Source organism: Pomacea canaliculata, linkage group LG12 (genome assembly GCF_003073045.1).
Source record: "Pomacea canaliculata isolate SZHN2017 linkage group LG12, ASM307304v1, whole genome shotgun sequence".
Taxonomy (NCBI): Eukaryota; Metazoa; Mollusca; class Gastropoda; order Architaenioglossa; family Ampullariidae; genus Pomacea; species Pomacea canaliculata.
Window position 1 is genome coordinate 8576039 of NC_037601.1, and position 21281 is coordinate 8597319.

At 42.0% G+C, this 21281-nt stretch overlaps 2 protein-coding genes across 5 annotated transcripts in view; one reads left to right on the forward strand and one right to left on the reverse strand.

The window, feature by feature from the left end:
* LOC112576955 (ATP-dependent DNA helicase Q4-like) overlaps nt 1-21281 on the forward strand; it is a 110356-nt gene that overhangs the window by 25842 nt on the left and 63233 nt on the right. For all 4 annotated transcript variants that reach the window (XM_025259844.1, XM_025259845.1, XM_025259847.1 and 1 more), the window contains one exon: nt 8259-8393. In XM_025259844.1, coding sequence (XP_025115629.1) covers nt 8259-8393 — 135 coding nt within the window. The remainder of the gene's footprint in view (nt 1-8258; nt 8394-21281) is intronic.
* LOC112576956 lies at nt 233-20072 on the reverse strand. Its single transcript, XM_025259848.1, has 2 exons — nt 19198-20072; nt 233-2716 (listed from the first exon to the last, which is right to left on the reverse strand). Exon 2 carries the CDS (start codon nt 2683-2685, stop codon nt 1303-1305), a length of 1383 nt encoding a protein of 460 aa, XP_025115633.1. The 5' UTR covers nt 2686-2716; nt 19198-20072; the 3' UTR covers nt 233-1302.

Genomic DNA, 21281 nt, shown 5'->3' on the forward strand with positions numbered 1-21281 from the left:
TATTGCCGCCGTGTAATTACAGAACCCCCACATCCAATTTGTTTTCCTCCGCTATCAACTTCTAATAGCCGGGTGTCCAATCTGATAAAATTCAGCAGTAATATGTATATTTTTTAATATTTCGTTTTTTGCAGGAATCCAATGCCACGTCGCCTTGAAACTACGGTGTTATGATTTTGAAGCAATTCTGTTTCTCCTGCTTGCCGCCTGCCATATATCTTAAAATTTTGTGTAAATATATTCCGATTTTATTTTTCGCGTATTATTTGGGGATGGGAATGGAATGTTCTTTTTTTTTTTCTTTTTTTTTTTTAGCCGCAGTGAAATAAAAAGTGAGGAGGAAAACACAATTTGCTGTCGCAAAGTTATCATAATAATAATAATAAAAACCTCGCATATTAGCTTTGTGCAAAATGTTTTGTAACACGGGTGCAGTCTCTCTGACATTGCCTTAAAGCCATAATGAAGGTACCGCGCCAGTGTTAGTCCACAACTTGGTGACGCTAGAAATCTTTCATTCATGTCTTGTCACGTGGACATGTCCTCACGTGGGGCTAGCCGCATTACTGTCACGTGACTCAAAGCCAATCCTTAGCTGTATGTTTATCATATAACGGAGTGCTTCACCACACATTTGCAGTCACAAGAACGAGTATGCTAATTCTGCTTTGACCCTTGATGTTTAGTTTCTGAAGGCTGCGACTGACCGGAGACTAACTGCGTCGGGTCATCAACCAACTGTGTCACAACCTTATGTCACATCCGCAGAGAAGTTTCGTGAATGAAGTTGAGGGGAGATAAACATCCACCAGCATAGCAGTGTTCTCTTGGGTGTCTTTTTCCATTCTGGGACACGTCAAAAATTTGCCAAATTTAGCGAACTCCCTCCATTTTGAGGTCCTCATCTCTTTTTGTCCCTTTATATAGTCTCATTAAAAAGAAGCATGGACGCTGAAGGAAGTCCAACAAACATTAGAATATTATCGCAGTCTCCAACAGCTGACATTAATGTTCAAGCTGCTATAAATGAGAAGACATCATCATGCTCCTAATCTTTCATTTATCCTCCTGCATTGTTGACAATTCCACCTGGGGTTAATGGGCTATATACTGAGCAGTAAAGAGGAAGGCGGGTGATTATAATGCGTAATGGCAGTGACATTTTTACAGCCATGTTTTAGCATATTGAGACAGCTGAAGCAAGGAAAGGGGTTAGAAAGTCTCCAACGCTTTTAAAGTGTCTTTTTCTGCTTTCATTTTATCGTCGGTAGTTCCTTCAGTCTATCTCTCCCTAACACACCGTTATTCTTCGCAGTGGTAACAACAGATACTACGCAGAGTTCTTCGAAAGGACTTGTTTACGAGGCAGTACAGAACAAAGTTAAAGGAAAAATTGAGAACCTGCATGAAGTTAGTAAGATTTAAGGCGATGTCCATTTTGTTCTGGTCAATGGAAGAGTGTTGCAGTCCAAATTTCAGCAGTTCCCACGGTGACACAAGAATGAGAAACGTCAGCACCACAGCGACTAGAGTAGCGGTGACACTGTTGAGGGCGTTGTCGGAGAACCTCCGTCGAGACTTGAACGAGCGCGACTGGCGGCTGTTACTGGTGTTAGTCGTACTCAGTTGATAACGCGGCGAAGATGGGACCAGCTGACAGTTACCGTTCTCTTTGCACAGTAGCTGCATCTCACGCGCGGGATCGGCGGAGTTGGCGTTGGACTGCGACTGCTCGTGCGACCCGGACGAATCCAGCAAGTCGTGCATTTGAACACCCTTAACATTTCGCCCATTCTTGTCCATGCATACCAGGACCTTTCTTTTGCCCGATTGGGCACCGGGAGATGTAGGGCTCTTTTTCTTGTTGCACTCCCACCGAAACCACCTCGTCCCCGATTTCACAGAGCTGGACGAGAAGCTGGCGCGGGACTGGAGTGGCGCCATCTTTTCTCGCAGCTGTTTGGCCTTGTGGATCTTCCAAATGAGACAAGTGTTGAAATAGACGAGCGCCACGCACGGCAGGAAATCGAAGCAGAAAGCCCACACCGCTCGTCGGAGCGCCACGCTGTCCTTCGGGGCACGGCCAAGGTGGTACAAGGTGCGGCCGTCGGGGCACTCCGTGGTTTCGATGCTTGTCTCCAAGAACACTGGGATGGTACACAGGGGGCAGACGACAAAAAGCGTTATGACATATGCTCGCGTTCTCCGAAGAGTGATGAGATTGCGCGCCTTGAGTGGGTGGCACACAGCCACGTAGCGCTCGGCGGCCATGACGACGATGAGCCAGGTGCTGCAGATGATGAATACGGTGATGAGGCCGCCAGAGACAACGTTGTAGTACAACAGCCATTCGCCAGCCTCGTAGTACTTCTTGAGAGGCAGCGTGGTGACGAGAAGCACAAGCAGGCAAAAGAGTAAGTCCGATACCGCCAGGGCGATGAGGCCGATGTGGGCAGAGATCTCCATCTTGGACAGAGAGCGGTGTAGCTTCTCCTTGGTCAGAACCACCAGGGCCATGAAGTTGCCGATCAAGCCCAGGGCGGCTACCAGCGGGATGCCCAGGTCCATGGCATAGTGCTTCACCGCCGCAGCCAGGGCCTTGTTGTAGTCGTCTGCCTCCTCGGGTCCCATTTGATCACTCTGGTTGGCGGAGCTACTTGAGTTGCAGGGGTCGTGACTCGTCATTCTTGTGCGTCAGACTTTCGTTTATTGTATTCTGGAAAAATAATTTAAAAAAATTCTTTGTATTAGGAAGAGTTTGAAGATATTAATAATGATATTTTGCTGTTTTAGAAGAAATATGTTGACTTATTAACAACGTTATTAATATGCACTTATCAATTATTATAATTATTAGAGTGATTCCCCTTTATTTTACCGTCTTCAGGGGACTAGCTCAGGATTTCCTTGGATTTGTTTTCATTTTTCCGTTCACGAGTTAATTTTAAATGGGGAGTCTATGGTTTTACCTTGTTGTTACCCTTATGACTGTGCTGGACTGTACTGTATTTCATGAGGATATTTCCATTTTAAGGCTTCAGCTTATGGGTTGACTAACAGTCTTTTCTTCGACGACGCCATTTTCATCTCAGCAAAGTTTATATTTTGAGGACGTCGAAAGCGAGACGAACCTTGTACAATGCGGCAAAAGTGTTTGATGACACTCCTCCGCGCTATATCCCATTTTCTTTCTTTTCGTCTTTTTTTGTTCAATTTTTCATGATGATGATAATGATGATGATGATTATTAGTACTATTATTTGTTAAGTGCCATGACATTGCTGATAAGGCTGGGATATGGCGCTGTATAACTGAACTGTATTATTGTTGTTTTGTGACTGCTTCATTGTACTAAGCTTATTTGTGATCGTTGTTTTAAACTTTTCCTCGCTTCCAGCACTCTTAAAAAAGTAGCTTTTAATTTTGCATCTTTATTTAACTGTTAAAAAAAGCCTGATTAGGAGCCCTTGTTTGTCACAATCATTAAATTTTCTCACGCCTCTTGCTTAAAACCAATTAAGACAAAAGGATCTATCGGCTTCGCGTTCAATACGGTTATATCTCAAAAGTATTGGCTATTTGCTGAAAGGGGAACAAATGCCACTAAAATGCAAATTTTTCCTCTACGTTTGCTGGCCTGCTAAAATATACATCTAAAGGGCCCCATCAGAAGGGTCTGTAGAGGATACTAAGCGATAGAGTATTCAATGAGCTTGTAAACAAGCTCCCACACAACATTGTTGTTTCCTTTTGTTGTGAATTCTTTCTGTAACATATAGCGATCCGAAGGTTTTGGAGTTTATCTTATGAACTGTATGTTTGAGAACTGTTAGTTTTATCTATTTAGGTGTGCTACTACAGTCTGAGGGAACTCATGAGTCAGTATTGCAGCCCGCATGACAACAGGACCCACACCACTGTCGTGTGTATTGCCGTGCGCCGTTAGAAGTCAGCTACCGTTGGGTAGAAGGGACGAAGTCACGATATCGACCGACAGGATTAGCTACGGTATACTGTATAATGTCATTAACTCGCCATCAGTTAATTAGTTTCCAAAATTGTAATGTTAACCGTTGGTAGGTCCTTCTTGGCTGAATGACTCCACGTGGTCGTGGTCGTGGTCGTGGTCGTATATTCATGTCTACACACGCTCCGCGCACGACCAGCACATGTTAAATTCTTTTTGAAACGTTTCAATTCTCATCGCGATTCTCTCTTTACACCTGTCGGTCTGTTTTAACTCTCAAAGCTACATTATTAATGGTTCGAAGGTTTATGTACACCGCTCGTTTGGTTCCGAATTGGGTGTCCATTAGTTCTGGTTTCTGCCTGTCTTAATGTGTTTCTGCTCCGCTGATGATTTCATTGTCAAATCGCGCTCACCGTGTCATCTCAGAGCGACAGGCACGATCAACTAGAAGCAACCTGAAACTGTCAGTTTTAGTTTTCTGTGAATTTCTTTTCTTGACAAATTGAACACGTGCCTTATGTAAACGTAAATTGAGTTCGAAGGTTAAAATGTTACCTGTAGTCAATGTTAAGTCCACAGAATTGTTGGTGTTATGACTAATAAAAAATGTAAAGAGTGTATGATTTTTTTTTTAAATACTTTTACTACTTTTTTTATCGTTCTTACTTTCTCGGTATCTTTAATACCTTCTTACTGTCTGTTTATGCTCTTGAACACCAGTCGGTTTCATGGAAATAGACTGTCAACAGAACACCTTCTTTCAAGATTTAAGTTAACGGGTGTATTACCAACCATCAATACTTAGTAATTTCGCTTTCTTTCTTTTCTGTTCTCTCCAACGTGTTGACACTGACAGACATAATGCATAACATTTATTCCTACCAGAGATGCTCACAGTCTATATTTTATATGAAAAAAAAAAAATCTGGAAATACACTTACGCCTTCTGAACTAGTAGCACTACTTAATTTTTGTCACAGCGATTTTATTTGGATTAATTCCGCTTTATTAAATGCCTCCGTTTTGTTTTCTGTCCACTATGTTTAGCTTTCTGTCATTTCCAATATACAGTTTGCACGTCTGCATTGCAACAATGCAACTTAAGAGAGTTGCCAAGAAACCTTTGTTCCCAAGTACTGACGTGGCCTCTTGCAGTAATACACCAAAGTAGACCTATCTGAAATCACACACAGCTGACTTTAGATACATCTCAGTTTGAGTACAACCACTTATTTAGCACGTGGTGTCAGTGTTAGTCGACATCTCGCATGCCAGTCAAATGAAATTCTTCGTCATAAGGAGTCTCAAAAGCATACAGCCGCCGAGAAAAGCCTAGCTGAGATGCTCAAATACAATTTTTCCATGTTTAATATGGCAAAGTCTCGAAAATACGGAAAAACATGCATGAAAATTTTTTATTCTTAATCGGGTAGCATTGTATTGAAGTACGTCTTAGGACATTAAATACGGAAGATGGCACCCAGGGATACATGTCTGCTTCCTAATCTCCCGTTCAAACTGGACGGTCTGGTGGCGCACCGGTTAGCGCCTGTCATCAATAAAGTGAGGGTTGGCTGTCCTGGATTCAGATCTTGTCTCGGGCACTATGCTCTTTCTCTGCATGTGACATCTGTTTACAGGTCTGGGTGTCTTGCCGTGATATAGCCTTAGCTGCTGGCTCGGCGTAAAACACGGATTCTCCCCGCCCCCTTTCGGGCTGATGACATTTTAAGTATCTTGAAATTCCAGTTATAAACAGCCCCTGATAATTTTAGATGTTACATTAAAATGACACATACAGGTAGCTACAAGATGACCAAACATCTGAAACCAAGAAAGTAAGACCTTTGCTGCAGTCTTGAAAGATTTTGCTTTTCTTTCGTTCTTTATCCTTAGACTGTCTTCTCAAAAGAGATTCCCTACGAGCTTCAACCATGATAACAGACAAGCTGGTAAAAATGAGCCATAAATAACTCCCGGTGCTCTTAAAAGGACGATTAAATCTGCTGTGTTGAATTTCAGTTGTTGGAAAAACAACAATCACAGTCAAATAGAATCTAAACTAAAAATTAAAAAAAATATATATAACTTGGGTTTTAGTTTAGTCTGCGGCTGATGAAATGAACTGAAACAAAATTACAGGTTATTTTTTCGTGGTAGGATTACAGTTGGTCATTCTCGTAATAAAGAGTTCTACAACAGGTAGACTCTGGTATCTTAATGCCAAATAGAGACAATGAACATAAGTGGTTCACCTTGTCTTAGGGGGAACGCCGTTGAGCCAGCGGTACCCTTCGGGCGCTTTCGCCATCGCTTATGAATGGGATGGATGCCCGTGAAAACAGTCCAACGCACACACAGAGGAAGAAATGGAAGATGATAGCTAGAGACTTGCAAACTAGCCTGTAGTCGATTGCATGAGTGATTCCTATCGCCTCCGTCCGCCTAGACATGCAGTGAGTCCTCACTTGACCTCTTATTTGTGAGCATGGTTTTGCTCAAAAGGAGGAATCAAAATAGAGACCCAAACGATCATGCAAGCCATTTTTTTCAGGATTACGACACGGCATACTCCGGCGCCACGAGAGATCACAAGATACCGGGTAGTCATCCTAACATTTATATTTGACATTTCACTGTGCGCGTATCACGTGATAGCAAGGCGTGCCCTCGTATACGGCAAAGGGAAGGACGAGACTCACGAGGCAACGAGGTGATGTACAGAGCAGAGCGCGTTGCGAAACGTTCAGAAAGAACCGTTGTTAAAATGGATTGAACAGATATCGAAGACAAGATTGGATGTACTTATGAAGTCCGTACATTTTTAGATTAAGAAATAAAATTATAAAAGATATCTAAACTTGGGTTGGGGGAGAATCATACTCTGCAGTTTGTTTTTGCTTTGACATTTTCCGCATTTATGGTGTTTATCTCATGATGTCTAATGGCTGACGCAAGGCGTGAACTTTCATGGCAAAGTAAAAATGTGTCATCTCAAAGTCTGTCCTACTATATTTAACATACCAGTGGCATCTGCTCTTCAAGTACTTTTTTTCCAGAAACAAGCAGGAATGCACCCTTTACAAAGAGCAGCTCATCTGTAAAAGGTCACTCATGATACTGGTCGTGGTGTTTAGTATTGACATCATGACATGCAGATGGAAGACTGGCCTGTTATGTCCTTTCATATTTTCCTGCGATCATCAGCTGTCCCTTTTATTATATAAGCGAATGCGTGATGATCAGATTATGATGCAAACAATGCTGAAAATATTGCACCAGCGATGTGACCAAACTGCATAAATTTGTGAATGTGTTGCTGGAGTTCCAATGATGCCAGATCGTTTTATAGCCTCTCCTCAACCCCTTTCCTCCCCGCCCCCAACACCTTTTTCAATTTTCGTCCTCTCAGTCCGCCTAGCAGAGTTGCTCCATCCATAAAATACGAGGGCTTTAGAGGACCCAGTTAGAATTGTTATTTTTTTTAAAGGTAGTCCCACAGTTAAAAAATTGTTAAGGATTTTAGCTCCCTCCTCTCTTTCGTTGGCGTTTCGGAGGTCTTGTCGACCGACAGTAGAACAAGTACGTAGTAATGTACAAATGTAGATAATTAATATCGTGACCTTTAACAATAAAGTGATATTTTGATGATCGGAAAGGTATGTCCATTATATTCGATGACGAAATGTTAGATTTCATGTCAGATTTGTTAACAAAATGTCTCACGCGATATGAACTTCGCTCTTTTACCTTTGCAGACACCCGAGACAAATAGTTTTGGTTATCAGATCCTTAAGACACATTTTCTTTATGTGATTCGGAGCTTACTTAGGTGATTTACCCATCTCTACCCGATAGAAACCTGGTCACAATAAGTAACCAAGGGATGTATTTCTGCAGATATTGTTTTCAGTTCTAATGAAGAATTTTATCTGAATGTGATTTACTTTACGAAGGGCAATGATATGATTTTGGCTTATTTAATGAGTGTCACGCTTGCACACGTGACTGCGCTATGTATCTAAGCACACAAGAGTCATTTGCAGTAAGATTCCATTTGTGGAAGGACAGAGCAATGGAGCCATAATCTAGAATCACAGGACTTTGTGTGAATGTTACAACCAGCATGACTTTTACCATCACCATTGCTGACCAAAACTTGCTTTGAGTACTGTATTTCTCCATTATCAAACTGTCATTTACTTTATGATTTGTCTGCCTCATTTTCTACCTATGCACATAGGTACTTGACGCTACTTGACGAACTATAAATGGTCGCTGATTGCAGGGTCATGACCTGGGAGAACTTCGCAGACACACGTTTGGCAACACTATCGACCGCTTCGCCATCAAGAAATTGTTGCAAAAACTTTTCCCCAAGTGCCGTTGTGATGAGGTGCACCTATTAAGAGGCAAGAAAACGGTGAGTTGGATCATAACTTCAGTTATAAATGTGCAGCTAACATTTTTTGGGCTATAGCGGGTGGCGACTTAAAAACCACTTAATTAGATGATTATAAAAATGGTCTGAAGGTTAAGAACATTTTGCTGTCTTAACACTTACTGGCATATTTCGCAAAGTAAATGATGTGACTTAGAACAAATGAGTGTCATTCAACGGTTGGTAATGTGGCGCCCACCTGCCTACTGCGTGCTGAAACAGTTATAATACTTTAAAATTCCTTAGTTTAGTTCTGCGACGGTTTAGCTTACTGCAGAAATCGAGACTGCACCCTGTAGTATAGGTCTACACAGCACAAACTGATTAACAGGAAAAGAGGTCAGAGAGAGAGAGAGAAATAAAGAAGTTAAAAAAAAGAGAACCTTCGAGAAACGCCGGAAGTAAATGTACAGATTGAGTGGCAGCAGGAGCAACTTTTGAAATAAATCACCAGCATAAGGTCAGATGGGGCCGATGCATGGCTGTGATTATCGTAAAAGGCTGTCTTGACAAATCCCCGTTTGGTAAAGGGTCGTCAGTTTCATTTCCGCCGAGGAAAGCAAATTGGGAAATACACTTTAATTTGAACACGCTGTAGGATGTATAGTCTGTTGTACAGTGTGTGAAAGTTGGGCTGTCAATATGTCTTAACAGTACTTCACATGTCACCCATACACTGTCACCCAAGAGATGGGAGATTGACTGGCCCGGAGCCTGTGGTAAAGAGAGTCACTTCAAACTCGTTAAACATAACCTCCAGCATAATTTGAAACTACGATCTTGTTATAATCCATGGTTGGACACTCTACTGAGGCTGTATCCAGCAGCGGGGGTAGTTATGAAACAGAGGGCTGGAAGTGTTGCATGGTTGGAATTGGAAGCAGTTGAAGATCTCAGAGATCGGCTGTTAATCCAAAGGTTACTGTGTCGCAGACAGATCACTAACGCCAGAGAGGACATTCAATGACTGTAGACATCGAGAGAGGAGTAATCTACTTCATCTGCGGCCAAGGGAAATAAATCCGAAGGAGAGGTTCTGCTGGTTCTGGTTAGCACGCTCGATTTGCGAGGAGATCGCCGTTATGAGGCTCGCCCAAACTTGTGAGTGAACCCCCTACCTTCTCCGTGCCAACTGTCACTGCCCCTAGATGACAACCAATTAGACTCTTTACCATTTGCCAAGCAAATGTTGTGCTGATTGATGCCCTTCCTAACAGCAGCAGGGAGAAAATAGGAAGTTGCCATTCGACCACAGTCTGCAGCATTTCGTAGGTCACTACCAGTCGAGGATGCTGACGATCTATTTCAGGGAAAAGCAGAGACTGTCCCTGTTGAGGGCCTGGCATGGTCGTTCGACAGTCACACCAATCACAAAAACGGCTCCGAGTCACCTACGTGTGCAAAATTATTTTCGCATTCGGGTCTGACAAAAATTGATTCGGTAATTGCCTGCCGGCCTCGACGACTAAACGAGGAAGACATTGCGGCCATTTGTCTCACTTCTTTTTCTGCCGGGTAGTTTGTCCGATTGAGGCGGAACAAGCTAACACAGTCTCTTGTAGAGGCTGTGAGACTTGGTGCCACACGCTGTTCGGTTGATGCTTCTTTAGATTGCGTAAGCTGCAATTGACACATACACTGAACACGATATGTTGTTGAAACTGAAAAAAATCCCTCAAGCGTGCCGGTGCAAACCGTTTCCGGAGGCATCGGGCACAGACTTCAAAGTGTTTGCTTAAAGGTCCGGGAAAATCTCAGACAGGTACAAAGGGCCATTAAAAGGCTACGTTTACCGACCTCGGTGGGTACACAATCTTTTGTGCCGTTTAGCTCTTACATTCTTCCTAATCTCTCCTTACCTCCTCCCATGCAAACACAGCACACAAAGCATTGTGATTGTTTGCAAGATTCCCGATTCACTGACTGGACTGAAAGCCTTGAGAGACAACACTAGGAGACTCACTTTTTAACACTGCGCTCGCTTGATCACTGATAGCAGCTACAATGGGTCATTAATGCTGAACGCCGATATATAATTATCGAAACTGATCGGTAGCTATAATGTTTTTAACTGCTAATATTAACAACGAGATGTGATCTTTGTTATTGTCTACAGGCACGGTGTATAAATAGCTTTTAAAACAAATGTACATCTAAGAAGAGGACGAACAAGCGAGACAAACACGGTCTATGCAAGCCCGTGCTTAAACATTTGATAAATATAAACGCAAAAAAAGAAAAAGAAAACAAAACCCGTGAAAAAGTCATTCGATCATTCGCACCAAAGAGCACAGGCAAGAGTAATCTTTAACCTTTAACTCCGTAATGCTGTCTGGCGGTCCGCCGTGGTGTCAGTTCAAGAACTCCGTTCTTCGTATTCCACCAGACCTGCTCAAGGCATCAAGGGCAAGAACCGAAGAGGAGAGAAGAACAACACACTTTTATTATGAAGGATGCGATCTGGGGGAGATTGAACGCACATTCTCAGCAAGGAAACGCCTGAGCAGCTGAATGATTTTATGGGGAAGGGTAAGGCGGGTTCAGGAGAAGAGTTTGTGAGAAAAACGAAGATCACCAGGAGAGCTTAGCTACTTATGTCATTCTTCAATAATGAAAGACCTCAAAACGTACCTAGTTTATCATAAACAAAAACCCAGAATACAACCTTTGATGGAATACGTACTGAAGTGTAAAACTACTTCCTTTGAAGAGGTAATTTGTTTATAGAACAAAACGTGAGATTAGCATATTGCTCATTATTTTCCATATTAACATCTGCTTAATGTCGTTAGAAAACGCTCAGCTTCACATTGTGAAATGTCCTCCTATATCTTTGATGGTACGCGACATAAGAAGATTAAAAGAATATATCAACGCCCGTTGGGATATTTTACATGAAGTAGATTAATTCTTTTACATTAATCAGAATAGAGAAGTGTGCTTGAAGAAATGTGATTGATTTTTGTTGATTTTTGCTCTCAGCAACTTGATAAAGCTGTTGTCAGCCAGAGAAAAGCGAAGTCTGCCGGATTGAGGATTGTAAACATTCTACTATCATCATTGTCATGTTCTTTAGTGTTTTACACTGAGCCACAGTACCGCCCATTTGTAGTAACAAATTCCACACCATCCAATATACTTTTTGAGCACTCATCTTTCAGAATGAATAAAAACAATGGCAGGGAATGGAGAGAGAGCCCGCATGAGAAATGGAGATAGGCGATAGCATGTTGTAATTATGGAGATGAGAGGAATACTGCCAGGACACGAGGAATGAAAGATGAGCTTGGGATAAGAAGGACGGAGAGGGGAAGAGACAGCTCGTCATTGTGCAACGCAAGTGAAGAGAAAGAACATTTTACATTAGACCAGTTTAAAGTTAAAAACAGAGACGCAAGGAAACGGGTTTCTTTTGTTAAAAGCCATCAGGTACATTTGTCTCTGTTGCGAACTTTGCATTCTAAACATTGCTGAAAGACAAGTGGACCGACCTGCTCTACGGTTGGGTGGCCAGGCAAGTGGCACGACCTGCTTTTCAGGTTGATATCGAATGAAGTGGTGCAGCCTGCTCTGCACAATAGTGTCCAGCCAAGTGGCACATCCTTGCCTAGGAGATTAGTGCCTACGGAAAATCCACTTAAGTTTACCCTGTGGATAAAGGCATTTTGTCAATTATTCAGCGCATGCGCAGTATGCACTCGTCGACGGTGAAAATGGAAGTGGGATTCAGTTTGTAAACCACTCAGTTGCCTTTACCAAGACAAACGAACATAAAGAGATGGGCTGCTGTGTTATAAATTGTCGCAACTGCAAATTAAAAAAAAAAAAGGTAGGAGAAAAAATTAGCTCTCTGCCTTCTCAACGGTAAAAACTTAAAAACGAAAGTTGTAGGTGCAAGCGATGCTATGCGAGCTTAGTGCTGACAGCAATCTCAACGATATGCGGTCGACATTTCGTAACAGCATTTCAGATGAACGACCTGTGTGCAAACAGCTAGACCCCAGTATAAACATCGTGGGTATGAAAGTCAGTGAAAACATACAAGCATCACCGCCACCAGCAAAACATCCGCGTATGGTGTAAGCTGCAGCATATCTTTACCACCCTTGGAGAATGAAGTATCTTTAATATCGAGTTTAAAAACACTCATTTTCTTGTGGTGTTTTTTTTCGAGGTGGGCATCCTATTAGAACCTTATCAAGACACCTGGTTTCTTATTTTCAAATTTTGTTATTTTCTAACCCGAAGATTGATCGTCATTCGACCTCTTTACTAAACAGATAGTCTGCTTTGACAGCTCACTTGTCTTCATTGTTTCGTCTGTTTGTTAATATTATTTGCCCTCGTCTTATCTCGCAGATTATACAGAGGATTGACTGTTTTATAGCTTGTATATTTCTAAATAAAGTAAAAACTTATTCAGGTAAACATTAAACTAACGCAACAGATACTTTGTTGGACATACAAATATAGTCACTTGCTAAAAGGTGATAAAATAGATATCAAGATATTCTACACCTTAAGGAGTGAAGCGAGTGAACCTTTCTTTGAAGGACATAATTATTCTCATTGAAAACCTTGCCGATGGTCATGGCCAGATTAGGAATAGTCGTGGAGTATTGACGGTTAAGGCCTATATAAACCTTGTGGCACAAACAATAACTCTTCCTTTGAACTTACCTAAGCCAGCATGAGCACGATCGATGACCGCTTTAGTCACGTGTCTGTCAGCCGTTTTCATGTGCGACACCCAGAATTTATGAACACTTCATCAGCATGCGAAAAAAAGATAAAAGAAGTTCTTTTCGAGCAATATCTTTGTTATATATTTATGGAGATTTGTGCTGATGGAGGGGCTAGCCACATGTTTGGTGGCTGACGGAGGGCTAGAGTAAGGGGACTAACCACACACTGGTTGAAGTACTGGATATCCTTCCGGTGATAGTTTGCACATTCGGTGACACAGCTTGATTGTGGAGCCGTCAAATGGAAGCGTCCGTGTCTTCAATTTTTTTTTTCTCCCCGGCTTGCTTAGAAGGGTGGCCGATAAGTTGGTTAAATGTACTCTCACCTCCACATCCGCCTGGCTGGCATAAAGTGCGCACATCACGGGTAGCAACAGTGGCCTTTTCACAATTTCCAGGTTATTTCATCGATTTCTTCCTGTTGCTCCTACCCGTTTCAGAGCACCGTCACTTCTCTGCAGAACCAGACATATATTGCGTAATATGGACGTTGAGACCACGTTCCTATGCGCCAAAACAAACAAATAAATAAAAGTGGAGCGGTGTTTATTTTTTCTATGACTTCTATGACTATTTCTTTTTCTTAATCGGAAATGAAGTGCAAAACACTGCTTGGTCATTGAGTTCTACGTGTGTTGTGCCAGCATCGAAGTGTCCAGTCAGTGTGGATGAACAGAACTGACTAATGTTTGGGCAAGTGGTTTTTAGTTTACATTTCGTTAACTGCATTGTCCTTTGCAGAGATTCCCAAATGAAGGAAACTGATACTGAGTGGGAAATGGTGCAAGATTTGTTATCACACTCGTAATTAGTTTTGGACGTTGTGATAATAGGGAAAAGAGGAGTGTAAGACAAAAACCACCAAGAAGAATTTGGAAATGGCAGGGTAGGGCTATTATTGATGCAAACAAAGAGCAAGGAGGCTGCAGACCCTACATTTTTTGCTTTACAATTGCGCAAGCAGCTGAGCACATATAGCCATTCAGTACTAATTTCTCTCAGTTTGAAAGCCAAATAACTTTCCAGTAGCTTGTGGCTTTCATATGAGAATAAATGAAATTTAAGAATAACAGGCATCGGGTTGCTGACAGTAGTTGTCAGTGGTTGACGACAAGGGGCGTGTACAAGCGCGCGCGCACGCACACACTCTCTCTCATACTCTCTTCCTTCCGTCACACAGATTAGTTGATACAAAACACCTCCACCTAAATATGTAAGAAGTACCGCAGGTAAACAATAGTCTTCAAAGCATACTCAATGGAGAGATCGGTGTTTTGTTGATAACAGTGCAGACAGGTGGCAACAGACAGTCCTTATGTCCAGTGGTGTTAACTTTGAGGTAATATCCTGGTGTTAGTTACTGTAGGGCATGAACAGAATATCGGCTTTCTTAGTGTGTGAAAACGATCGCAAGAATAGTGCGCCTTTAAGAAAAATAAATAAGAAAAACTATTTTTAGAGTCTGATGTTAAACTGGATTATGTTTCGGGGTTGGTAAGGCATTTGCATTTATGTCTATGGCATATACGCGAGAAATTGTTTTTATCTCCATGTTCTCTACCTAATACATAGTGAGGCTGAATGCCAGGCTTTTTAACATCAACGGTTCAAACTGATATTTAAAGTGATAAGAGATGGCAGTAAAATTTACTGTTCAAGTTTTTATCTTTTTATTCTCTAATACATGGTGAGGCTGAATGCCAGTGATCTTAAGATCAGCGGTTCAAACTGATGTTTAAAGTGATAAGAGATAGCAGTAACATTTACAAAACAAACAAGATTTATGTGAGATTGTATTGGCCATCAGTGATAGACACAGAGATAAACGGAGAAATGGCATTTTTATGCGACAAACTCCATGCCGGTGTGTGTGCGTGTGTGGCTCAGTCTCACATAGTTTGTCAGTTTCCTTTTAGTCACTCTGCTTTCATTGGCTTTAAAAAAAATATCATGTTTAAATGACTTGGGAAAATTTATCCCTAACCTTTAAAGTTACAGCTACTTTTTGCCGTGATATAGCCATAGTTGCTGGTACGGCATAAAACACAAACAAACAAATCCTTTGAGATAAATTAGGATGAACTTAGATGGCATAAGGCCTCAATCATCCATTTTTTTTACACAGCCTCTTCAGTCTGCAACAGGAGAACAAAGGTAAAGCTAAGTATAATGTATGGGTGGGTTGGGTCAAATACGAGGACTAAATCACATGATTTACCTTGCCTAGTGGGAACCTGTTCTTCTGTATATGCAAGGACCAGTAGTGTAGCAGGAACGAAAGACGAACTGGTGGAGTTATTCCATGGAGGTGTTAAGGGCAGCAAATCCTAAGCAACTTTATGAAAAAGAACAAAAGGCTTAAAAGGTGATTCGTCTCGTAGAAAGGACAGGGAAGTGTCAGTAGAAGGCAGATCAGATGTACTTCCTAACAGTTATTCACTAGCGATCTGTCAAAGATTACCGATTGTTCTGTCACTGTCTCATTTTACGCGGTGGCAGAAAGGGGCGATACGGCTTGCTTAGTGTTTAAAGTGCAGTTTAAAAAAGTTCCAGACTGCCTGCACGCACAGCAGTGTGAAAGACTGTGTTATTGATGCGATAGTGAAATATTACTTGGCTGCTTCTTCGTCATGACTAGTAACCCATCAGGCTACGAAAAATAGCGGTAAAGAAGCCTGTTGGAAATAAACATCCAGTTTATATCTCAGTAGGATTGATTTGTATATAGAGAGAGAGGATTCAACGTAGGAATTTTTCTGTCAGTTTTTTTTTAAAGTCCTTGATTAATCAAAATACCTCGTCGTGGTGTCATCAATCATCATCAATCAATCGTTATCATCCGATCAATCATTTAATAAATCATAAATCATTCAATCATCCATCAATCATCATCATCAATCCCTCTCTAGATCCCTCCATCAATCATCATCATCCATCTTCAATCATCATTATCGCCACCAACCATGACTTGCAGCATGACTGTTACTAGTTAACCACCGGATAAGCTGGTGTGCCAGGTGAGCTGAGCCGCCAGTGCCAATTACCACAGGTAGGCAGCAGCTGATAAACGCGCCATTTTGGTGGCAGTCACGCGGTGTTAAGCAGGTCCTGCATGAAGCGACCAGTCCTCTCCTTTACATCTGCCATTCGGTTCTTCCTCTGTCTATCTTTGCTGCATCCTCTTTCCACGGTGCTCTGGAGAATGATTTTAGATATAGTGCCCTGCAGGGCGACATCGCTGAACCAGACCAACTTGCGCCGTTTCACTTTTGCGAGAAGGGTTTCCTGATATCTCACGAGGATGGTGGTCGCACTTTGTACAAAATCATTTGTCTTTTACTCCGTCTTGTACTTACGGGCGCTGTCCGACAGACTGTGAGGCGGTCCGGTGGCGGAAAGGTTAGCGCCTGTCACCAATACAGTAAAGGTTGGCTGTCCTGGTTCAGCTCTCGTCTCGAGAACACTGTTCTTTCTCTGTATATGTCGTCTGCCTTGTGATGTATCCTTAGTTGCTGGATCGATGTAAAACACCAATTCCCTCTCCCTCTAAACCCTGTTTGTGAGGTCTTGTTTTCCATCTTGTACATACTGGCTTTGTCCGACAGACTGTGAGGTCTTGCAACTCTCTGCTGCTGCCCGCCATCAGGTCAATGTCGTTTTCGAAGTTCAGCTTGCAAAAGCACTAACACTGATGAAAATGGAGGTGTGCTGTTAGAGACTCTCGTATGATATTCTCCAGAAAGATGTTAAGCAACACAAGCGACAGGAGTCATCACCGGCGAACACCCGTTGTTGCCAGAAAGAAGTCTCCCTTGTTGTTAAGTACGCTCCTTGAGCTTTTGTAAAGCGGTTCGATAGGTTTGAGCCTCTTTGATGTTGAATTTCCGCGTCAAATGCCACAGTCCCTTGTGCCAAACTGCCAAATGCCATTTTAAAGTCAATTAAGTTATTGTAAAGCTTTCTTTGGGAGAGCAAAGACTAGCTTAAGGAATGGACGCAATCGCCTGTCATATCCTTTCCACAGAAATGCAACAGCAAACAGCGCGAACTCTATAGAACTATAAACCTAGTCATCCACCCAACATTATGCTTAAGGTAAACCGAAACCACCGCAACTTCACTGCCGAGGAACTGCTAGCGGAACAGTTGAGGGTGTCCATAGTTCTACAAAAACATTTCTGTGAGAATTTGTACCGTGTGCTAGTCACTGTGTTATTAATTGTACGCACACTGGCACCATTTCAACTAGAAGATGTTACATTTATAAATATTTTTAACTATAGTACAGTAAGTCGTAAATCAAATGTGTCCTTTAAACCGCTACGAATTTTAGATAATGGGGATTTCCAAGTACGAGCCTCATCGTCACGATCAAACCTAATAGACCAGAAATGTCAAAGTTTTAAAAAACATTATATAGAAACCTAGTGATATAAGTTAAATGCAATCCGTTTCTCACACAAATCCATGAAAATGTGATAACTTGTTGATTTTAAGAGGAATACGAAGTGTTTTGTACGAAATTAACCCAGAATGCAGCAGGGTCGAGCAGATCGTCTGCTGCAGATTTATGACCAAAAATCGCCGGAAATGCATGTTCCATGGACCGAGGCAGGCTTTTGACGATGCATGGCATGAACGACTTTGGCATCGTGTGGCCATTTGACAAATGGGAGGTCTTAGTTTAGGTCATCGAAACATTCTTTAAATACGCCGGCAGCGCAGTCCTGATGAAGAAACAGATCGGTGATTTTGTTTCCTACCAAAGTCCAAATATGTCTTCACCCTTTGTTCAGCTACCAGTACACTGTCTCGGTTTTACAGGGTACCCCCAACAACCCGCACTTTATGCAACAGATAAAGTAGGAAACGAATTCAAGAACTGCACACTCGCAACTGCTTTTGATTGGTGGTGATACGAAAATGGTGCTTCTAGAAACACCTGGGCTGGAGGGAAGTCTCAGACTGTGTTTGACATAAAGCCTAATTTTATCGGCATAACCGCCGTTGGCTGATATCCTAGTGAAACCACCATTCTCAAGTGGCAAGTCGACTATTCAGACCAGACTTGTACACTTCGTTGACTTGCACTAGAGGCTAGTGACTTACCTTCAAGACAATATGCACACTAACTACCAAACATTTGGTACACTGAGGATCTGACTAAGGGTGGGGGAGTCGTGCCTAGGTTGTACAGGGGGAAAAGAGTTACAGGCAGCGCAACATCTTGTCCTAAGACATTAGTCTGGACCCTTCCTTGACACCTCACCCTGCATCGATTAGGAGAGGTGAAGGCTTCTCATCGTCTTCGGTTTTCGATGCACTTCTTGTGATTAGACTGGTCAAGAGAACACTTAATGAAAATCTAAATTAGAAAACTAAACTATTCGCTGACTCGGAAAGCTAAGCTAAATGCTAAACTGTTAAAAAGTTTAATGTGACATGTAGATTATCACAGGAATAAATGCTGTCTTTCAAAACGTAGGAACTCATCAGATGTTGATAAATCTTGTAGCTGCTAGTGAAAAATGTAGGTTTAGATAGCGCCTCACGATTAACAGAATGCATTCTTCTTCTTTTCAAGCTGCTTTACTATCTGTAGGTATTTTCTCTTTCCTTTGTTAAAGGAAAAAGCCAGGTGGCCATCTCGGATCCGTAGCATCCAGTCCAATCGCGGACTTCAGCAATGAGCAGAATGCTTGAGAAATGAAACGCACCATGTGTTTTAGTTGTTTAGTTTGTGTCAGTATGGATATATCATTTCAAACAGGCGAAAACATTCCTTTTGGAATGTTCCAAAAATTTGTTGGAAAACGAGTCGTACAACAGAGAAATAGCTGTGAATATGTGCAACACAATGTGTACGACATAATCCACGCTTTTCTCTTATAATATTGCCCTGTAAACGACCCATACATGTAAAGCCTCTTCTATCAAATACATTCAGTTGCAAACTATTAAATACAAAATATCAAGTATTTAGTGGTACACATAATTTGATGACAAGTTATTGTTCAGTAATAAATTAAAGTGACACTTACTTCACTCTCAAAAATTTCCGCGATCTATCCTTTGAACCTTTGTTTCCACCAGGAGTTTCTCAATCACCGCTGCATTTTGCATTTCCCTGTAACTGAGAAATTTCTGTTTATCCTTTTCGATTGGAATGTCTTCTCGAGATCCCAATGTAAAGAGAATAAAAGTTTCACAAAAGGCTTAAGGGCATTAAGGAAGATCCAAGTAACCAATTCAATCAAACTGCTAATAATATTTCCATATGTTAGAACATATCTGCCTTGTTCACAAAAAGGTCATCTTTCTCCAGCTTTGCAGGTCTGTGATCATTGACAGGTGTTTTCTCTTGATCATGAACAAACTTTTAAAACGTTTTTTTTTTTAAATTAGCTTAACATTGTCGCATCCTGTCACATATGCGACACATCACGAATAGTTTGGGCAGAAAAAATAAGTAGAATCACATCTACGTCGCACCCGTTCTTGTGTGCACACTGGATTACGGTTATTAGATTCTTAATTGTCTTTATGGTTCATCGCCGAGCTAAAGCAGCGATTAATTGGCGAGCCACCTTGTGCAGGCGCTGTGAGAATATTTGCCTTTTATACAGCAGTGTGCGGACCAGGCTGCTACTGCGGGTAGACCTCCTAGCCGCTGTGGTGCAGTAGAGTGCCGTGCAGCAAGCGCGGCCCTGCCGCCACGGCTGTTGAAGCGCGTCAGTCATCCGCACGCAGGCATCACGGTGCTGGGGCACGCGCACACGCCGCATACCAACGCACGCGCTCGCGCTCACCCCTTACCCCCTTCTTCCCGTACAAACCGCCAACCTGTGAATGACTTCGAGGCTTGTTATCGACGTCGGTCGGTCTCTTGGGGAGGCTCCCTGCCCTCGGTAGTTCGTGCGCTTGACCGTCAAGCAGACGGTGGCCGGTCCAGGGCCTGTGTACACCTGTAAGTGTAAAACCCCTCGACAGAAATAGGTTCTACCAGGGGCGTGGACTCCACGTTCCGCATGGCACGGGGAAGGATTTTTTTCGCTGCTTCTGTTAGTCACAAAAGCTCATTACCTTAGTTTGTAAGAATTCTAGTGCCCTCTGTCACAAAAACCTTCATTGTGTGTATCTGTTAATACTGATGTCAGCTGGCTTTTTGTTTTTGGCTTAGTGTCTCAGCCGTTATAATTTCTTTTGAATGGTGCTTACTGTTTTCTTCATCTTCTATAGTAATTAATGTCCATTCTAGTTCGGAGGGTATGATTTATTTCCCCACAGGAATTGCGTGTTCGAGAAATATCGACCCTTCAACAAATGGATTCTGCATAAAAAATCTGAATAATCTGTGTGTGGAGACAGCTGTGAGCGAACTTTGTCTCCTAGGCCTGGAATACTGATAGGCACGGGTTAGACAGCGAAACTCAACAGGTGCTCACGTGACTAGACAAACAGCTGCAGCTAGTTGTGCGAGCTGCTGTTTCATCGGATGTGGTCCCGTTTGATGTGAGCGAGGTTGTTTATCTTCACGGGTAGCTGTGTTGTATCTTTTACTAAGAGCCCTTTCCCAATTTATTAAATACTGTAATTAATCTCTTCCACCTGTCAGCCTCGATGTAGCTTAAATTTGTTTTATCAACAGTACGGGCACTCCCGGTAAGCTTAATATCACAGTACAGCGCTTAAATGGTTTCTTTATAATTAGGCTCACTTTGGGGAAGAGAGTTTATTTTTCCTGATCAATGTCCCCCTGGGAAAAAGAACTCATTACTAACAGAACAGAAACGTTACATCTGAAATACTTAATGATTTTACTAAATGTCAGAAAGGTTTCAACATAAACATTTGATGACATTTCGATGGATAAATTAAAAAACTTTGTTGAAACTGTCATCAAACAAATTTGGAGGACAGATGTGAGGTATATTTTAAGAAGAAAAAAGAAAAGACAAAAAGAAGTAGTAGAAATATTAAAGGGGAAAGAGAAAAAAAAACTTTGTGCTGGCTGAGTGCGAGCGTAAAGGTATCAAACCACGTGACTATACCTGATCATGGCTTGCAGTGCTGCCTTTATTTTATTGATTTTTTTGCTTGTTTGTTTTTTGTCAGCATAAACATT

Excerpts from the sequence above, each read along its gene's own strand:
- LOC112576956 (XM_025259848.1), bottom strand. The coding sequence starts at position 2,685 with ATGACGAGTCACGACCCCTGCAACTCAAGTAGCTCCGCCAACCAGAGT.